Below are 18,536 nucleotides of genomic sequence, written 5' to 3' on the forward strand. Positions count from 1 at the left end.
TCCATCCATCCATCCATCCATCCATCCATCCATCCATCCATCCATCCATCCATCCATCCATCCATCCATCCATCCATCCATCCATCCATCCATCCATATCACCGCCCAGAGCCCCCCGGGGATGGGGCGGTATAAAAGTTTAAATAATAAATAAAAATAAATAAAATCTATTTATCTATCTGTCTGTCTGTCTGTCTGTCTGTCTGTCTGTCTGTCTGTCTGTCTGTCTGTCTGTCTGTCTAATATACTGCCCCATCCCCGAAGGGCTCTGGGAGGTGTACAACATAAAGCCGTATATATAAAATAATCATAATACAGCTTCCATAAATATAATAAAAACAGCAGTTGTTTCCTAAGATAGGCATCTCACTTAAACTAAGTCCTCCTAGAAGGAGGGGGGGAGAGGCAGTGGGGCCCGATGATATTGGGGACCCATGGAATGGGGGAGGGGGCACACTCAGCGGCTGGTCTCTCCAAAGGCCCGGTGGAACAACTCAGTCTTACAGGCCCTGCGGAAATCGCCAAGGTCCCGCAGGGCCCGGACAGCTGGAGGGAGAGTGTTCCACCAGGCAGGGGCCAGAGCTATAAAGGCCCTGGCCCGAGTGGAGGTCAGCCGCATCATTGAGTGTGTCTCCCCTACTACAAAATCAATTTCATAATGAGTTTAATCTGATGCCAATGGTACCCCTGGGTGGTCCCCCATCCAACTACCAACCAGGGCTGACCTTGCTTAGCTTCTAAGATCTGGTGAGCTCAGGCTAGCCTAGTCTACACCACTGCAACATACACTTAAAGGCAAACAAATATTTAATTTGTATTGTCGAAGGCTTTCACGGCCAGATTCAACTGATTCTGGTGGGTTTTCCAGGCTGTGGGCTGGTGGATCTTGTTCCGAACATTTCGCCTGCATCTGTGGCTGGCACCTTCAGAGGTGCATCACAGAGGGAAGTCTGTTACCTACTGTGTCCAGAGAGAAAGGAACCCTGGGACATGGACAATATATACCCCAAACATTTCTTTCTCTCTGGACACAGTGTGTAACAGACTTCCCTCTGTGATACACCTCTGAAGATGCCAGCCACAGATGCAGGCGAAACGTTAGGAACAAGATCCACCAGACCACAGCCACACAGCCGGGAAAACCCACCAGAATCAAATATTACAATTGAGATTGAAAAGAGAATTGTAGGACAAAGCCTACTGGGCAATGGTGGGATCCAAAAATTTTAGTAACAGGTTCCCATGGTGGTGGGATTCAAACTGTGGCATAGCGCCAATGGGGCTGGGTGGGGCACAACGGGGGCATGGCCAGGCATTCCAGGGGTGGGACATTCCTGGGCGGGGCTGTGGCAAGGACGCAGCTGCTGCGCTGGTCCTTGGGCGGGAAACGAATGCACGCAGGCGCAGGCTGCCACGCACGCTGGTGCACCTCCTGCTAGACTGCTTCAAGTTCTGGGCGCTACTGCTGAGAGGAGGGGCATAATTAAGGCAAAAATCACATGGCAAAATCACCAATTAGTAACCCCCTCTCGGCACACACAAATAATTAGTAACCTACTCTCGGGAACCTGTGAGAACCTGCTGGATCCCACCTCTGCTACTGGGATTTATTTATACTCCAAGAAGTCCCCATATTAAATACGTACGGAGGATCCAGGGTCACTTAGTTCATCCAAAAGTTTTCGGGCGTCCACCACAGCTTGGTACAACCGCAGGTTTTTGCCGTCCGAGGCCACGAAGCAAGCGCTAGCGGAATTACAGTAGGTGCCTAATTTAAAAACATGCCAAATGTCAGTCTGACACGCTGCACAACTTTTAATGCTTTATTAATTATCGCTGCGAAGAGCATGAAGGCATTAAGTAATTTCATTAGGTTCCACCAGGCAGCAAATTGAACAATGTTTTTTACCGCTGCGGAATCTGGAGTTGAATGTGAAACAAGGTTAAATCTGAGCACGTATTTCTTTCCAGCTGGAATCGTAAAGGATTAAAAAACACTCTATTAGCAAGTCTGTGCAGACAAAGCAAAGGAAACCTCATCTAACATCATATCATATAAAGATTTACCAAAAAATGACTAGGAAGAAAACCTCCCCCAGATAGGGAAGGCTCCCCCACTCCAAATCTGTCAGGAAGACGACATCGTATCTGGCTTGTACAACAAACAGAATTTCTACTTTGAACTGTCAAGGAAATTTAAATTGAACCAGAACCAAGATATGTAAAAACAGGGCTTGCAGACAGGGGCTTCTATAATTTTGAAAACAGTGATTTAAGGCATTAAGCACTGTGGAGAACCACACGTTTCCAGCGGGAAAGCAAACAAGGAGAGACCAAAAGAGCTCTCACGAAGTTTTTTATTTTTATTTATTATTAGTTTTATATACCGCCCTCCCCCCTGAGGGCTCAGGCTGGTTCACAACAGGTTAAAACATACATTAAAACATAATTTAGATACCAATTACATAAAAACAGAACCCATTAAAAAATGTGGACGGCGTCTGGCTACCCCCCTCCCCCCCTTGTGCCCACGGAAGGCCAGATGACATGGTAGATGTATTTTTAACCAGGCTGGCCAAACGCCTGGCGGAACAGGTCTGTCGTGCAGGCCCTGCAGAAACTCTGTAAGTCCCGCAGGGCCCTGATCTCCCTAGGGAGCCTGTTCCACCAGGTCGAAAAGGCCCTGCCCCTCGTCGAGGCCAGCCTGATCATTTTTGGGCCAGGGATCACGAGTAGGTCCTCCTCCGAGGAGCGGAGGGGCCTACCAGGGCAATATGGGGAGACGCGGTCCCTCAGGTATGCAGGTCCGAGACCACGAACGGCTTTGAAGGTCAAAACCAACACTTTAAACATAATCCGGAACTCAATCGGCAGCCAGTGCAGATGGTGTAGGATCGGTGTGATTCGATCCCTGCTCGAACTGCCAGTAAGCAGCCTGGCTGCTGCATTCTGAATTAGTTTTAATTTCCGGATCATGGCTAAAGGCAAGCTCGCGTAGAGCGAGTTACAGTAGACTAACCTGGAGGTGACCGTTGCATGGATCACTGTTGCTAGATCAGAACGGGAGAGGTACGGGGCCAGTTGCCGTGCCTGCCGCAGGTGGTAAAAAGCCATCTGGGCCAACAGGGTGACCTGGGCCTTCAGCGACAAAGCTGGAGTTATGTGCAAAATTTCACGGAACAGCGTACCACCCCCCCTTGCTTGGAATGCAAACCCCATAAGCACTCACCAAGACAGTAGCTGGGAATCAGAGTCGGAAGCCAGGCCACGTTAGAAAAAGCTGAGGTACGCAGGGAATTAATACGAGCCAGCTCTGACACTCCTCCGGTGTAGGACAGGGGACCAATGGGGTCTACCCGCCACAGAATCAGTTCGCTGTAGATCGCGTTTGGATCGTGGAAGGTCCGAGTGGCCGCATTTCGGAGCTGCTGCCTGGACGAGCCTTTGAGGAGACGCATGGGGTCCACTATTTTGTTTAGGCCGTCCGAGTCCCACGGCTGATCGGCATCGGGGGTCAACAGCGCGTTGTGGTGGGAAGACGTTAACAGCAAGGGGAGTACGGAGTGGCAGGCCAGGTCGTTGAGATGAAACCGATGCCCGCAATACCTAAACTTGTGAGTGACGGTGTGCACCATCGTGAAAGCGGATTTGTCCGCGAACGAGACAGCCCACTGGTTTAAGGAGCCGTCGATGTGTTTGGAAACCATCATGACGGTGGGGACAGTGATGTTCACACTCGAACCGTCCTGGGTCCCGCTTGGTCTCAATCCAGAGGCATCGTCGAAAACGCTGGAGTTCTCCTGTTGCAGGGCATTGTGGGTTTCTTTCGCAGAGGTAGTGCAGGCGTACATCATAATGTTTTTACTGAGGGAACTCGCATCTCCTGAAGGGAAAGCAACTGGAATCTGAGAGGAAAAGGAAACCTTTAAAAAGAGAGAGAGAGAAAAAAAGAGAGACCCAGAGGGGTTATTAAGATAAACTGTGGTATTTGTACCAAGTCTCATTTCCCAAACATACATAAGAAGTATTGTCGAAGGCTTTCACGGCCGGAATCACTGGGGTTCTGTGTGGTTTCCGGGCTGTATGGCCGTATTCTAGCAGGAGGGAATGCTGCTAGAACACGGCCATACAGCCCGGAAACCACACAGCACCCCATACATAAGAAGCCCTGTCAGAAAACATTACCAATTAACTTCTTGTTAAATCAGAAGATATTTTACTGATAAAAACCAGAGCCACTGAGCTCTTGAGCAAGTGTGGTATTGTGGTTAGAGGGCTGGATTTGGATCTGGAGACCTAGGATTAAATCCTCTCTCATTGGCCAGTGTAGTGTAGTGGTTAAGAGTAGGTGGATTCTAATCTGGAGAACCGGGTTGGATTCCCCCACTCCTCCACCTGAGTGGCAGAGGCTTATCTGGTGAACCAGATGTGTTTCTGCACTCCTAATTTCTGCTGGGTGACCTTGGGCTAGTCACAGTGCTCTCTGAACTCTCTCTCACAAGGAGAGAAAGGTGGGGTGTAAATCTAAACTCTTCTCCTTCTCTTCCACAACAGTTTGCTGGGTGATCTTGGACCAGTCACATCTGCTCAGCCTAACCTACCTCTCTGGGAAAGTGTGAGGATAAAATGGCGGAGACACTTTGGGTCTCCAATGAGGAGAAAGGTAGAGTATAAATAAACAAATAAATAGATCCCGGTCATAACCAATAAATAGAACGCGGAAAGCAATTTAGCATGAATAAACCTACCTTGACTCACAAAACCAAAGAAGAAGAAGAAGAGTTTGGATTTATATCCCCCTTTCTCTCCTGCAGGAGACTCAAAGGGGCTGACAATCTCCTTTCCCTTCCCCCCTCACAACAAACACCCTGTGAGGTAGGTGGGGCTGAGAGAGCTCTGAGAAGCTGTGACTAGCCCAAGGTCACCCAGCTGGCGTGTGTGGGAGTGCACAGGCTACGCCACTGCGTAGGAGGTTATTTATTAAATAAATAAAATAAAAACCATGCTTCATTAATAAAAGGTACAATCAAAAGTGCAGTTTAAAACATGAACCAAGAGGACCCAAACTTTTCCAACTCCCCCTTACCTGAACTTGTCTAAAGATTCCAGGGTTGTATTCATCCAAATATTTCACATGCCACACTAGAAAGGTGCCATCAATAGGATGGATGGTGAACAGCATGTCGGGATTCTTGTTCCATTCTTTTAGGAGCATTTCTATCTTACGATCCAGCAAAACCGTGGGAAGGGGGACAGACACAGCAACTGGGGAAAGAATTTTGGGGCTCCCCTCTCTTTCTCCGTCTTCGTGTTCCGAGGAACCCGTCCCCGTCCCCGTCTCAGATTCTCTATCGAGAGACAACTCTGAAATGAGATGTAAAATTTCATTGGCTCAGTGCACAAATTCCCCTGCCTCCTGCATGCTCCAATTCCTGCCTTCCTCTCTTCTGATACCCCCCATGATACCCTTTTGATTCCTGCCTTCCTCTCTTTTGATACCCCCATGATATTACATCAGAATCAGAGCTGGTGTGGTTTAGCACTTAGAGTGAGGGGCGAGGGCCTCTTCCGCACATGCAGAATAATGCATTTTCAGTCCACTTTCAATGCATTTTGAAGCTGGATTTTATGGTCCGGAATAGCAAAATCCACGTGCAAACAACTATGAAAGTGGATTGGAAGTGCATTATTCTGCATGTGCGGAAGGGGCCTAGGATGTGCGACAACCAAGTTCGAATCTTTTGCTCAACCTTGGAAACCCACTAGGTGAACCTGGGCTCATCACAATCTCTCAGCCTCACCTTTCAGACTGTTCCCCGCTCCTCAGTTTAACCCTCACAACCCTCTTGTGAAGATTAAACTGAGGAGCGGGGAACAACCTGAAAGCCGCTGTGAGTCCCCTTCATGGAGAAAAGTGGGGTACAAATTAAAACAGCAATAATGACATAAGAATCACGCTTGCTCCGCACACCAAAGCTGGAAACTACCCAAGGGTCCCAATGAACCCATGACTTAAGGCTGGTGCTTGTTAAATGCGGGATTTAAAAAGGTAACAGGATCCACTCTGGGGGTGATCTAACCCTCTTAAGTGGAACGAACATGAAAGGAACCCCAGTGAAGATCTGCTTTAATCCTGCGACTGACGTCTAGTCACTTCACTGCAGAAAATGGAAGGATCCAGTGGTAAATTCCCATGACTGGAGCTGGGGGCAGAGCAGGGTTCTCATTGATTCACCTGTCCTACTGCAGACCTCCAGTCTGCCGTTTATTTGCGAATGCAAGCTCTTTGGGGGCAGGGACTCGTCTGGTTTTGCTGGTATGACTTTGTAGGTGTCGTACCTTCGGGACCGCATTACCCCATACGTCCCAGCTCGACCTCTGCGTCCAGCAGAGGCCAATCTACTGGAGATCCCTGGCCCCTCAATGACGCGGCTGGCCTCCACTCGGGCCAGGGCCTTTACGGCTCTGGCGCCGGCCTGGTGGAACACTCTACCACCAGCTGTTCGGGCCCTGCGGGACCTTGGAGAGTTCAGCAGGGCCTGCAAAACCGAGTTGTTCCACCGGGCCTTTGGAGAGGCCAGCCGCTGACGGTGCCTCTGCCCCCCCCTCCCCCCTGCTTCCAGGGGTCCCAATACCATCGGGACCCATTATTTTTTCTGGGGAGAGTTGTATATGGGTTTTGTGGGACATTGTTTTAGAACTGTTTTAAATTGTATACAAGTTTTATAATATTTATATTGTTCACCGCCCTGAGCCCTTCGGGGATAGGGCAGTATATTAAATCCAATAAATAATAATAATAATAATAATAATAATAATAATAATAATAATAATAATAATAATAATAATAATAATAATGTAACCCTGAACAAATCCACAGTACCAGCAACTTGTCGTTCCACTGTATTCCGTCCCGTCATTCTCAATAGTTAGAAGTGGTAAATATGGCCGATGGGTTACTAACCGTGGTCTAGTTTCATGTGCAGCCCCCTCTCCTTCTCTTCCTGCTCCTCCAGACCCTCAACATCCTGTTCTTCTTTTCTCATCTGTTCGTCGGTCAGTTGCCGAAGGTGTTGCATAAATATCTCGATGCAGGACGTAAAATGGAACTCTTTATTATTCAGCCAGTGAACCACAAAACCTTCATTTCCCTCATCTACACTGAAAGCTGTCTTGACCAAAGCTGGCGGAATGTCTGAGAAAAATATAATAATTGTTGTTCCAGGGTGTAGGGTGGCAGAGAAAAAGAACAAAGGTTGAATTAGATATTTGAGATAATTTTTTGTTTTGGGGTAGGGGAGAAACAATAGATTTGGAAGGAAGGAAGGAAGGAAGGAAGGAAAGAAGGAAGGAAGGAAGGAAGGAAGGAAGCAAGGAAGCAAGGAAGCAAGCAAGGAAGCAAGCAAGGAAGGAAGGAAGCAAGCAAGGAAGCAAGCAAGCAAGGAAGGAAGCAAGCAAGGAAGCAAGCAAGCAGGAGGAAAAACAGAGAGCAAGCAAGCAAGGAAGGAAGCAAGCAAGGAAGCAACAGACAAGCAGAAGCAAGCAGCAAGCCAAGGAGGAAGGAAGCAAGCAAAGGAGCAAGCAAGCAAGGAAGGGAAAAAGCAAGCAAAAGGAGCAAGCAGAAGCAAAGCAAGCAAGCAAAACAGAAGCAATAGAAGGAAGGAAGGAAGCAAGGAAGGAAGCAAGCAAGGAAGCAAGGAAGGAAGCAAGGAAGGAAGCAAGGAAGGAAGGAAGGAAGGAAGGAAGGAAGGAAGGAAGGAATTGGATCACTTATGAGGATGGGGGGGGGGGGGCTGGTGTTCCCCAAGACTTACATCTGATCTCCAGACTAGAGAGACCAATTCCCATGGAGAAAATGGAAGTTTCAGAAAGTTGGTGTCTATAGAAGCACATTCCTGGTAAGTTCCTGCCCCTCCCCTAACTCCACCCCCTGAAGCTCCGCCCCTAAACCGCCAGGAATTTCCCAACCTGAAGTTAGCAACTCTGACACAGACATGACTACAAAAAGAACGTTTTAAGAGACAGTTGAGGTTGTTTTCAACTGCCCAAAAGAACGTAAAAGTAACAGGCATACAATAGGTGGCATGAAACCTAAATGTATGCATGTTAGGGAGCAGCAGTGGCGTAGTGGTTTAGAGCAGGTGCACTCTAATCTGGAGAACCGGGTTCGATTCCCCGCTCTGCCACTTGCGCTGTGGAGGCTTATCTGGGGAACCAATTAGCTTCTGCACGCCAACACATGCCAGCTGGGTGACCTTGGGCTAGCCACAGTTCTTTGGAACTCTCTCAGCCCCACCCACCTCACAGGCAGAGGTGGGATCCAACCAGTTCTCACCACTTCTCCAGAAGTGGTTACTAATTTTTTCTGAGTGCCGAGAAGGGGTTACTAAAGCAACCTCCCTGCCCAATAGGGACTGGAGGTGCGTGTGTGCGCGGCGGCGCCATCGTTTGAATCCCACCACCATCGGAACCTGTTATTAAAATTTTTGGATCCCACCACTGCTCACAGGCCATTTGTTGTGGGGGTGGGGAAGGGAAAGGAGATTGTAAGCCGCTTTGAATCTCTTTACAGGAGAGAAGAGGGGGGATAAATCCAAACTCTTCTTCTTAAACCATTTAAGAAAGTTCAGGACAGCAATGCTTAAAATAGAAAAGGGTTTTTCCAGAAAGTAGAATTAATACAAAGTTCAGGTATCACAATATCCAATGTTTATCATCTTGACGTGTGCTGAAAATGTCAGCTTTCCACAGAAGTGGAAGGACACATCGTCTCTTTTGCATTTTCACCCGAGACAAAAGTCCTCAGGTCCAGCATTAGAGGTCTTTGTACTGAAGGTCACAGCCTGGTAGTAGACCCACCAATTCAAGAAACTTGAACCCCATCTGCTCCCGTAAAGAAACGAGACACCAGAGGCCTTAACTGTCAAGCAGCAGATTCAAGACACACAAAAAGAAATAGTGGTCCACGACATATTTCCCACCAACCACGATACCTGAAGCTTTGTAGCCACTGTAAAACACCAACTTAAGGGCTCCGGCAACCGGAGCCAACTAGCAACCAAATTCAAGCCCGAACCTCTAAAACCTGAAAGCAGAAGCAACACTGCAATTGTGACCCCAATACCCAGCTATCCTTCCCACTACTCTGTAGATATATCTCCCAAGTCTACAATGACGTAGGTATAGATTTTTTATGGGGTGGTCACAGCCTGATAGTAGGCTCACCAATCCAAGAAACTTGAACCCCATCTGCTCCCGTAAAGAAACGAGACACCAGAGGCCAACTGTCCAGCAGCAGATTCAAGACGCACAAAAGGAAATATTTGCCACGGCACATTTCCCACTCACCCCGATACCTGAAGCTGATCCTGAAACAGTAACTAGGTTTCTGCAAAGTCTTACCTGTAGCCGGATTAATGCTTGCAGCAATGTGGAAATGACAGAGGGCGTTTGCGTGATGCGAAATGTATCGCTGGACTTCGTGCGTCCCCAGCTGGTTGGCCAAATCCTCCGTGTGCGTAATGAGGACAGAAGACCTTCGCTGCCCCTTTCTCATGTTTTTCAAGTGGTGGATGGTCTGAAGCCGTTGGGGGTGGGGGGGACACGAGAGAGAAAATACACAGGTTCACAGCCGTAAGAAAGAAGAGGAGGCGAGCCGGCGTGGTGTAGTGGTTAAGAGCAGGTCCACTCTAATCTGGAGAACCGGGTTTGATTCCCCGCTCTGCCACTTGAGCTGTGGAGACTTATCTTATGAACCAGATAGCTTGTGCACTCCAACACATGCCAGCTGGGTGACCTTGGGCTAGTCACAGTTCTTCGGAGCTCTCTCAGCCCCACCCATCTCACAGGGTGTTTGTTGTGGGGGTGTAAGGGAAAGGAGATTGTAAGCCCCATTGCGTCTCCTTACAGGACAGAAAGGGGGATATAAATCCAAACTCTTCTTCTTCTTCTAGTTGGGTCAGGAGAATTCACTTTCAAAACATTGCAAATGTGTTCTTGTCCTAAGGCTTGGATCAAACAATTTTTAAAGCCCATGCTGTATTCTTTCCTATCTGGATAAAGTCTGAAAGACTGAGGCACACCGTTAGGGTTATCAGCAAGGGCTTGGGAAACTCCTGGCAATTTGGTGGCAGAACATGGAGTAAAAACCCAGACCCTTTCGTGAAATGGCTTCTAATCTACAGGCCAGGAATCTTCTAGAACCGTGGTGGCGAACCTTTGGCACTCCAGATGTTCATGAACTACAATTCCCATCAGCCAATTGGCCATTCTAGCAGGGGCTGATGGGAATTGTAGTCCATAACATCTGGAGTGCCAGAGGTTCGCCACCACGGTTCTAGAACATGCCTTCCCAAATGGCTAGGAACGTTCTGTTATCATAAAGTCAGACCAAAGATAAAGTAAAGGCAAAGTTTCCTCTTCAGTGGTGTCCGACCCTGGGGTACCACTGCAAGCAGTCATTTTATAGGCAAGCTGTTTTTGTGGGGTAGTTTGCCATTGTTTTCCCCAGCTATTCTTTACCCCCTAGCTAGGTGCTAGGTACTCATTTACCGACCAAGAAATGGATGGATGGCTGAGTTGACCATGAGCCAGCCGCCAGGGGGCTTGAACTGCTGACCGTGTGAGTGGCAGTGCAAGCACTTAACCACTACGCCATGCGGCTCCTAAGACCGAAGATGGCTTCTGGGTTATTTATGGATTGAATGCAGAGAAAGGAGAACTATCTGACCAGGGATTCTACATTGTTCCTCCCACTGTTGATTTAGACAGGCCATTGTTCCTCTTGCGTTTACAGACAACCCTACTGTTACAGAAACCAAAAGGGGAGGGCAGATTTGGGAATCGGCGGATTTCACAATACCTCCAAAGCATGTCGAATGTTGTCTTTGTGCCTCCCAGAATGAGAGAGGCTCGTGCTGGTGCTAATACTGGACGTGCTTGTCTCACAGATCTGCTCCCCTAAAAGACTGTCTTCTGGTAACAAAGTCTCCGCCCACAGCCGGCAAATACCGTCGAGGCATGAAGTGAGCAACACATTGCAAACCGAGCCCCTAAAGACAGAAAACAGCGGATTATCCTCTCGTAGCATCAAAAGTTCTTAGAGTTTCTCCCTGATTTTTTTTCCTTTTGGGGATTTTTGTGCAAACCACTGACCCAGGCTTGTACAAAAATTCCACACACACACACACACACACACACACACACACACACACACACACACACACACACACACACACACACACACACACACACACAGAGTCATTCATTCATTCATTCATTCATTCATTCATTCATTCATTCATTCATTCATTCATTCATTCATTCATTCATTCATTGACCTTTAATGGCATAAGTAAAATTTTACATCATGAGCTCAGTTAAAATACAGCAGGCAAAATTGAAACAAGGAATCCAGCAACATCATCGGTCCGTTTGTACATGGCCCCAGTGTGCAGCTCTAACAATCCACATGCCGAGATCGTTCAGAATTAGGGGAAGAATCAGGACTAATAAAAGGAAACACTTCTTCACGCAACGTGTGATTGGTGTTTGGAATATGCTGCCACAGGAGGTGGTGATGGCCACTAACCTGGATAGCTTTAAAAGGGGCTTGGACAGATATACAGAGGAGAAGTTGATCTCTGGCTACCAATCTTGATCCTCCTTGATCTGAGATTGCAAATGCCTTAGCAGACCAGGTGCTCAGGAGCAGCAGCAGCAGAAGGCCATTGCCTTCATCTCCTGCATGTGAGCTCCCAAAGGCACCTGGTGGGCCACTGCGAGTAGCAGAGTGCTGGACTAGATGGACTCTGGTCTGATCCAGCAGGCTTGTTCTTATGTTCTTAGATACAGGAAGTTAAATAGTGATATTTCATTCGTAACATTTAAGAAGTTTTCCCTGAATGTACTCACAAATTTACAGTAAAATCAGCCATCTATATAATAGATGTCTGCAATTCAGACATAAGTTGCGGACGTTGGAGGGGGGGGGGCAGTGTATGATTTGTCTCACCTGGGCATAAACTTGCTGGTGTTCCGCCACGAAAACCCAGTCACGGCTCGAGGATGAGCCAAGTACACAAAGGCAAAGTGAACCGGTGCAGAGATCTTCCTTGGCTCTTCCCCGTCTTGAGGCAGGAGAGACGACTTCCAGCCGGTCATTGGATACCAGACTTTTAAGAGACAATCGTCCTAGACAAACCGACAGACAAAAAACTGGTAGGAAACGCAGAGGAAGTGAAATGCAAGTGCAGCTCGGTGCAATCGGGAAAAAACTAATTAGCATTGGAACGCTCTATAGCCGTGGTGGCGAACCTTTGGCACTCCAGATGTTATGGACTACAATTCCCATCAGCCCCTGCCAGCATGGCAATTGGGAGCTTGGTGCCTTTTGGTGCCTTTGCCACCACTGCTCTATAGAAACCATCAAAGACGTGTCTTGGGAGAAGAATTTTAACATGATTCAGGAGATCATTGCTAACAGCAGGAATAGATTTCAACAAGCTCCCTTTCAAAGGCTGATCTCAGGTTAATATTTCAATTCATGAGTCTGGGCGATTAAAATTCATCGCATGCGACAAACACATTAAGCGAAACATTAAACAGTTAGATATTCACAGGAGCACGGCTGCTATCGTAGATTACGTGGCTTAACTCGACGCGAGAGCCAGTAGCTCTTAAAAATTTAGCCGGGAGGTAATAATAACCGAGTTTACGTCCTCCGTGGAAGAGGCATCGCTGCTTTTGTTAAGGCTAGAAGGAAAAGAGGACCGAATATGCATGCGACATCCGTAGTAACGCATCAAGGGTCGTGCAGGCTTAGATGAAATGCTTTGCCCCTCTAGAAATGACAGAATATGGAAGACATCATGGTGGAGAATGGAGGATGTTAACAGCAGAGTTTAAAGCAGAGTCACTCTGGTAAGATGAGAAGGTCTAGTAGTCTTCTTGCACTCACTGCAACCTCCTATCACACTTTGAAAAGAATACTCTCCACGCAAGACGTTGTTTCCATAGGAAGGCTTTACTTTAGCAGTTGCAAGGTTACACAAGTCTATGCTATACTAGACTATAATACTATACAGAACTCTTCAGCTAGAACAAAGTTCAACATATACACGACTCAACTCGGACTCTATCCCTCTGAACTTAGCATAGAATATACAAAGCATACATCCAACAGGATGCTTTTCCCCATCCAGGCATCAGCCTCTTATTGGTTTAGAGAGTTGAACCCACCAATCATGTTAAAGGTTAACTGCTCCTTCGCCCCTAGACTGACTGTCTCCGGCCTCTGGGGTTGCAAACTTCTGCTAACTTAGAAGATTACCTTTTTATGAACCTTTCTCTCTTTTGTATATATGTCATGACAGATGTAGCCTAAATCTGGACCCCCCAAAGGGCCATCCACAAGTGGCCGACCTGACTCTGGTGTTACGTGTAAGCGATGGGTAAGCTATAGCATTTCCTATGTGTAAGCTATAGCATTTTCAGGTTTCACTAGCTGCGGGGGGACGGCAAAAACTACCCAACGCCATGTTGTGGCAGTTGTGAGTCAGCACTGCATCCAGCAATGTAATGGCCTTGCAGAGGACACACACGTTTGCCACCCTCGTCTCTGCAAAAGAATGACATGATGGCAATGGATGGCTGCATACATTAGAACATAGGTGTCAAACTTACAGCATACATTAGAACATAGGTGTCAAACTTGTAGCCCTCCAGATGTTATGGACTACAGATCCCATCATCCCCTGCCAGCATCATGCTGGCAGGGGATGATGGGGACTGTAGTCCACAACATCTGGAGGGCCACAAGTTTGACACCTGTGCATTAGAAGGAGCTGCTCCTCACTAAGAGCCTGGCACATTTTTGCCCCATCGACAAGACGGCGTTAATATTCCGATGTGGAATTGGGCAGCTTCGTCGGACAAGCTGCTCTAAATTTACTGAGCAGAGATGATGCTGTGAACACGCTCCCTCATCCACCCTTACCTTCCCAGCTGTTGCAAAATACTCGCCGTCGGGTGACCATTCCATCAGATGCACGGACACCGCCGTCCTAAACCACAAAGAGCGTTTTAAAGATCAACAATATCTGCCGGGGTATAAACTTCAAGCGAGTCAAAGCTCACTTCGTCAGATTTAAGCAGAAATTACTAGTTTCAGTAGCCATCGCTGTAAGTGATATTTATAGCCGAGAGTTAAAACAAACAAACGGGGCAGTTAGCAGCAATAAAAATCTTGTTGCAGACACAGAAGGCAGGCCGAACTAGCTTGAGTGCCCTGAGGCATGATATAATTCATTTCTAAGAAAACAAAATGTATCATCAGGGCTGGGTTAGTCTTGACCATTTGGATTCCTGAAGTACAATATAATACAGAAGTGGTCTGCCTTTTGAGGGTCTCTCAAAATCACTCATCTTGAAGTATTCTGTGTTTTTGGTGGAAAAAAACTAGGATCAGTGTGCACCACACTTCCTTTGTATTCACTATTGATTTTAAATGTTTCTTTTTTTAGGCCATGAAAGCTGTTTGTTTGTTCACTGCTGTACATCACTCGCTTAGGTTTATTCTCAAGGCATTTCAACTACGAAGACAGTTTCTGCCGCCGCAAAGTGTTCAATGTAGTTCACTCCACTGCTAGCCAAACTTCCCAGGACAAAACCAGCAAGTTTAAAGACGTCGGTTGAATAGTGTTTCTTTGGAAGGAGGATTCACTTCAGTTACACATTTTGTGCCTAACAAACTTGCAGACAGCCACTGAAGTTGGTTGCCAGCCAGAGGTCAAGATAAACAATTTGCCTCGACATACACAAATGACTGACTTAAAAAACCCCCACAATATTATAAGCATTGTCGAAAGCTTTCATGGCCTGATTCAACTGGTTGTGATGGGTATTCCGGGCTGTGTGGCCGTGGTCTGGTGGATCTTGTCCCTAACGTTTCGCCTGCATCTGTGACCGGCATCTTTAGAGGTATAGCCAGTGGTGGGATCCAAAAATTTTAGTAACAGGTTCCCCTGGTGGTGGGATTCAAACTGTGGCGTAGCGCCAATGGGGCTGGGCGGGGCACGACGGGGGTGTGGCTGGGCATTCCGGGGGCAGGGCATTCCTGGGCGGGGCTGTGGCAAGGACGCAGCCGCTGCGCCGGTCCTTGGGCGGAAAATGAATGCACGCAGGCGCAGGCTGCCACGCACGCCGGTGCACCTCCTGCTAGACTGCTTCAAGTTCTGCGCGCTACTGCTGAGAGGAGGCAAAAATCTCGTGGCAAAATCACCAATTAGTAACCCCCTCTCGGCACACACAAATAATTAGTAACCTACTCTTGGGAACCTGTGAGAACCTGCTGGATCCCACCTCTGGGTGCAGCACAGCGAGAAGTCTGTTACTGGACACAGTGTGTAACAGACTTCCCTCTGTGATACACCTCTGGAGATGCCAGCCACAGATGCAGGCAAAACGTTAGGGACAAGATCCACCAGACCACAGCCACACAGCCCGGAAAACCCACCACAACCAATATTATAAGCGACCTCATAATTATTTGCCTACAATTGTTATAATTAATACCGAACCATAATTGTAAATTACAATTAAGTAACCGAGTTAATAATGATAATTATCCACTAATTACAATGATGTTTATTAGAATGAATAATTCACATATAATTATAAATGTTTTCCTGCTACAATGCGATGAATATTTCTCCGGGACTCAGCCCTACTGAACATACAGGGAATTACTTCTGAGGAGCTGTAGAAAGGAACTGCCTCTCTTTTTGGTTGTTGTGGGTCCAGTGTGTAGCGGACTTCCCTCTGTGATATACCTCTGAAGATGCCAGCCACAGATGCAGGCGAAACGTTAGGAACAAGACCTGCCAGACCACGGCCACACAGCCCGGAAAACCCATCAGAACCAGCTGAATCTGGTCGTGAAAGCCTTCGAGAATACATTCCTTTCCAACCCATCGCCCCCAAGCAGCCAAACTCACCTGCACTGCCAGACACATTTCCAGTCGCTCAGAACGGGATGAATTTTATCTTCTTTGACCACACCTTCTTCTTCTTCCTCCTCCTCCTCTTCAAGGATATCGCTCGACGGAGGGGCCCATAACTGCAAGCAATCTGTTGCCGTCAGCAGCCGGTTACCTGGAATCCACAGATATTTAATGGCAGTAGGAGAGCAAGATAAAAGAATTCTTGTTACATGCTCCTTTTACATATCGGGGGCATGGGGAGGGTATTTGATAGACTTTGAAATGACAGTATTTAAAAACTTGAAAATGAAATTTCTGACCCAAATAGAAGACGAAGAAGAAGAAGAAGAAGAAGAAGAAGAAGAAGAAGAAGAAGAGGAGGAGGAGGAGGAGGAGGAGGAGGAGGAGTTTGGATTTATATCCCCCCTTTCTCTCCTGCAGGAGACTCAAAGGGGCTGACAATCTCCTTGCCCTTCCCCCCCTCACAACAAACACCCTGTGAGGTAGGTGGGGCTGAGAGAGCTCCGAGAAGCTGTGACTAGCCCAAGGTCACCCAGCTGGCGTGTGTTGGGAGTGCACAGGCTAATCTGAATTCCCCAGATAAGCCTCCACAGCTCAGGCGGCAGAGCGGGGAATCAAACCCGGTTCCTCCAGATTAGATACATGAGCTCTTAACCTCCCATGCCACTGCTGCTCCTACCCAAACAAAGTAGAAGAGAGCCGTGCAAACAGAATGTTATGCTCCGGTGATCTTCTATAGTAATCCCTCAGCTCCTGCCATGAACAACTGAATCCAACTGTTTGTAGCGGAAGCTGAGAAATGTCTGTAAAAGTTCGCTTGATGAAGCAAATTGCATGGGGATCTAAAAGAGTTAAATACATTCTCAAGCGTGGACCTTATTCGCCTTTATCTTCTCCGGTCACTGGTCGTATTTTCCCCCTGTATACTCTGTTGATACCAGAAAATGAAGGCCAATCTAGAAGTCACATCATTTAGCCCATCTTTAGTTCAGTATTTTTCCTAAATAATGGAGGAACAATCACATCCCTCCCCCATCCTGCTAGTACCATTCCCTGATAACTGCTAAGCTCTGTGCTGCTCATGACCAGTTGAGAGGCTACACAAACGTTCTAAAACAGTGATGGCGAACCTATGGGATGGGTGCCAGAGGTGGCACTCAGAGCCCTCTCTGTGGGCACGCGCAAACAGAGTCCCCCCCCCCCCCACACACACATCTAGGCTGGCCTGGGCTGCTGGGCTTGATTATTAGCATTAAATCTAAGTCCTAATTTTGGGGAAGCAGTGTAGGTAACCCTGTTAAGCGCTGTTAAACCCCACTGATTTTCATGCAAAGAACTAAAGCGTGATCCTTTTCCTGGGAGCAAGCTCGGCAATAGGGCTTGCTTCTGAGTAAACCTTCCTAGGGTCATGATACACCCGTTGGAAGAGTTGCATGGTTGCTTCAAAGCAAAGCCACCAAGCTTACTCCTGAGTAATGCACGCCTTGGAGCTAACCATTTTTTCTAAACTGAAACCACAGTATTCAGGTTAAATTGCCGTGTTGGCACTTCGCAATAAATAAGTGGGTTTTGGGTTGCAATTTGGGCACTTGGTCTCGAAAAGGTTCGCCATCACTGTTCTAAAAGATGTAGACCCACAATCTGATCACGTCCTGTATTTGCAGGCACATCTGAATTGATTTTTTTGATTAAAACCTTTGTAGCCACCGTAAAACACCAACTTAAGGGCTCCGGCAACAGGAGCCAACCAGCAACCAAATGCAAGCCCGAACCTCTAAAACCCGAAAGCAGAAGAAACAGTGCAATTGTGACCCCAATACCCAGCTACTCTTCCCACTCCTCTGTAGATATATCTCCCAAGTCTACAATGACGTAGGTATAGATTTTTTATGGGGTGGGTTCAGGGGGCAGGGCTCAGGAGGCAGGGTCATGCCCCCACCCGCCCCTGGGGGCATGGCCATGTCTCCCCAAGCCCAAGTGGGGGGGAGCCCCGTCTCAAGGCGGGGGCCGGCAGGGCAGAGCCCCGCCCCGGCCACAGGTGTCGGGGGGGGAGACACCTGGAGACACTTTGCTTCAGACATGTAAGGGGGGGGTTGAACCTGTGACCCCCCCTTACCTACGTCCTTGCGAGTCTATCTTCATTTATTAAATATAGCATCTGCCAATGCGATTCGTTTTTCCAAATGGGAAAAAAATCTTGCCGTTGAAGAAATTCACGAAAAGACCGTTTAAAGCTGATAGCCGATCTGCAAATTCTGAAGATCCTTCCAAGTCTAACAGTGCCACGCCTAAGGAGAATTACACCTCTTCTAAGACCGCTGGCAGAGTCTACTCGGGTGAACTGGACTTACACGCGAACCCTTCTGGGAGACCTTGAGCTGGTCACAGTTATCTCAGAACTCCCTCAGTCCCACCTACCTCACAAGGTATCTGTTGTGGGGAAAGGAAGGGAAGGAGTTTATAAGCCACTTTGAGAATCCTTACAGGAGAGAAAAATGGGGTATAAATCCAAACTCTCCTTCCTCTGTCAAGATA

The 18,536-nt window shown here is 47.6% G+C and overlaps 1 protein-coding gene across 1 annotated transcript in view; it reads right to left on the bottom strand.

Annotated features, from left to right (window-relative positions):
* Positions 1-18,536, bottom strand: part of DMXL2 (Dmx like 2) — an 89,403-nt gene that overhangs the window by 41,626 nt on the left and 29,241 nt on the right. The window contains exons 5-13 of the mRNA XM_048519745.1: positions 15,996-16,152; positions 13,997-14,063; positions 12,014-12,192; positions 10,862-11,051; positions 9,403-9,577; positions 6,965-7,195; positions 5,087-5,364; positions 3,230-3,923; positions 1,647-1,768 (exon numbers count right to left, since the gene is read on the bottom strand). Coding sequence (XP_048375702.1) covers positions 1,647-1,768; positions 3,230-3,923; positions 5,087-5,364; positions 6,965-7,195; positions 9,403-9,577; positions 10,862-11,051; positions 12,014-12,192; positions 13,997-14,063; positions 15,996-16,152 — 2,093 coding nt within the window. The remainder of the gene's footprint in view (positions 1-1,646; positions 1,769-3,229; positions 3,924-5,086; positions 5,365-6,964; positions 7,196-9,402; positions 9,578-10,861; positions 11,052-12,013; positions 12,193-13,996; positions 14,064-15,995; positions 16,153-18,536) is intronic.

This window comes from Sphaerodactylus townsendi, linkage group LG17 (assembly GCF_021028975.2).
Source record: "Sphaerodactylus townsendi isolate TG3544 linkage group LG17, MPM_Stown_v2.3, whole genome shotgun sequence".
Lineage (NCBI taxonomy): Eukaryota > Metazoa > Chordata > Lepidosauria > Squamata > Sphaerodactylidae > Sphaerodactylus > Sphaerodactylus townsendi.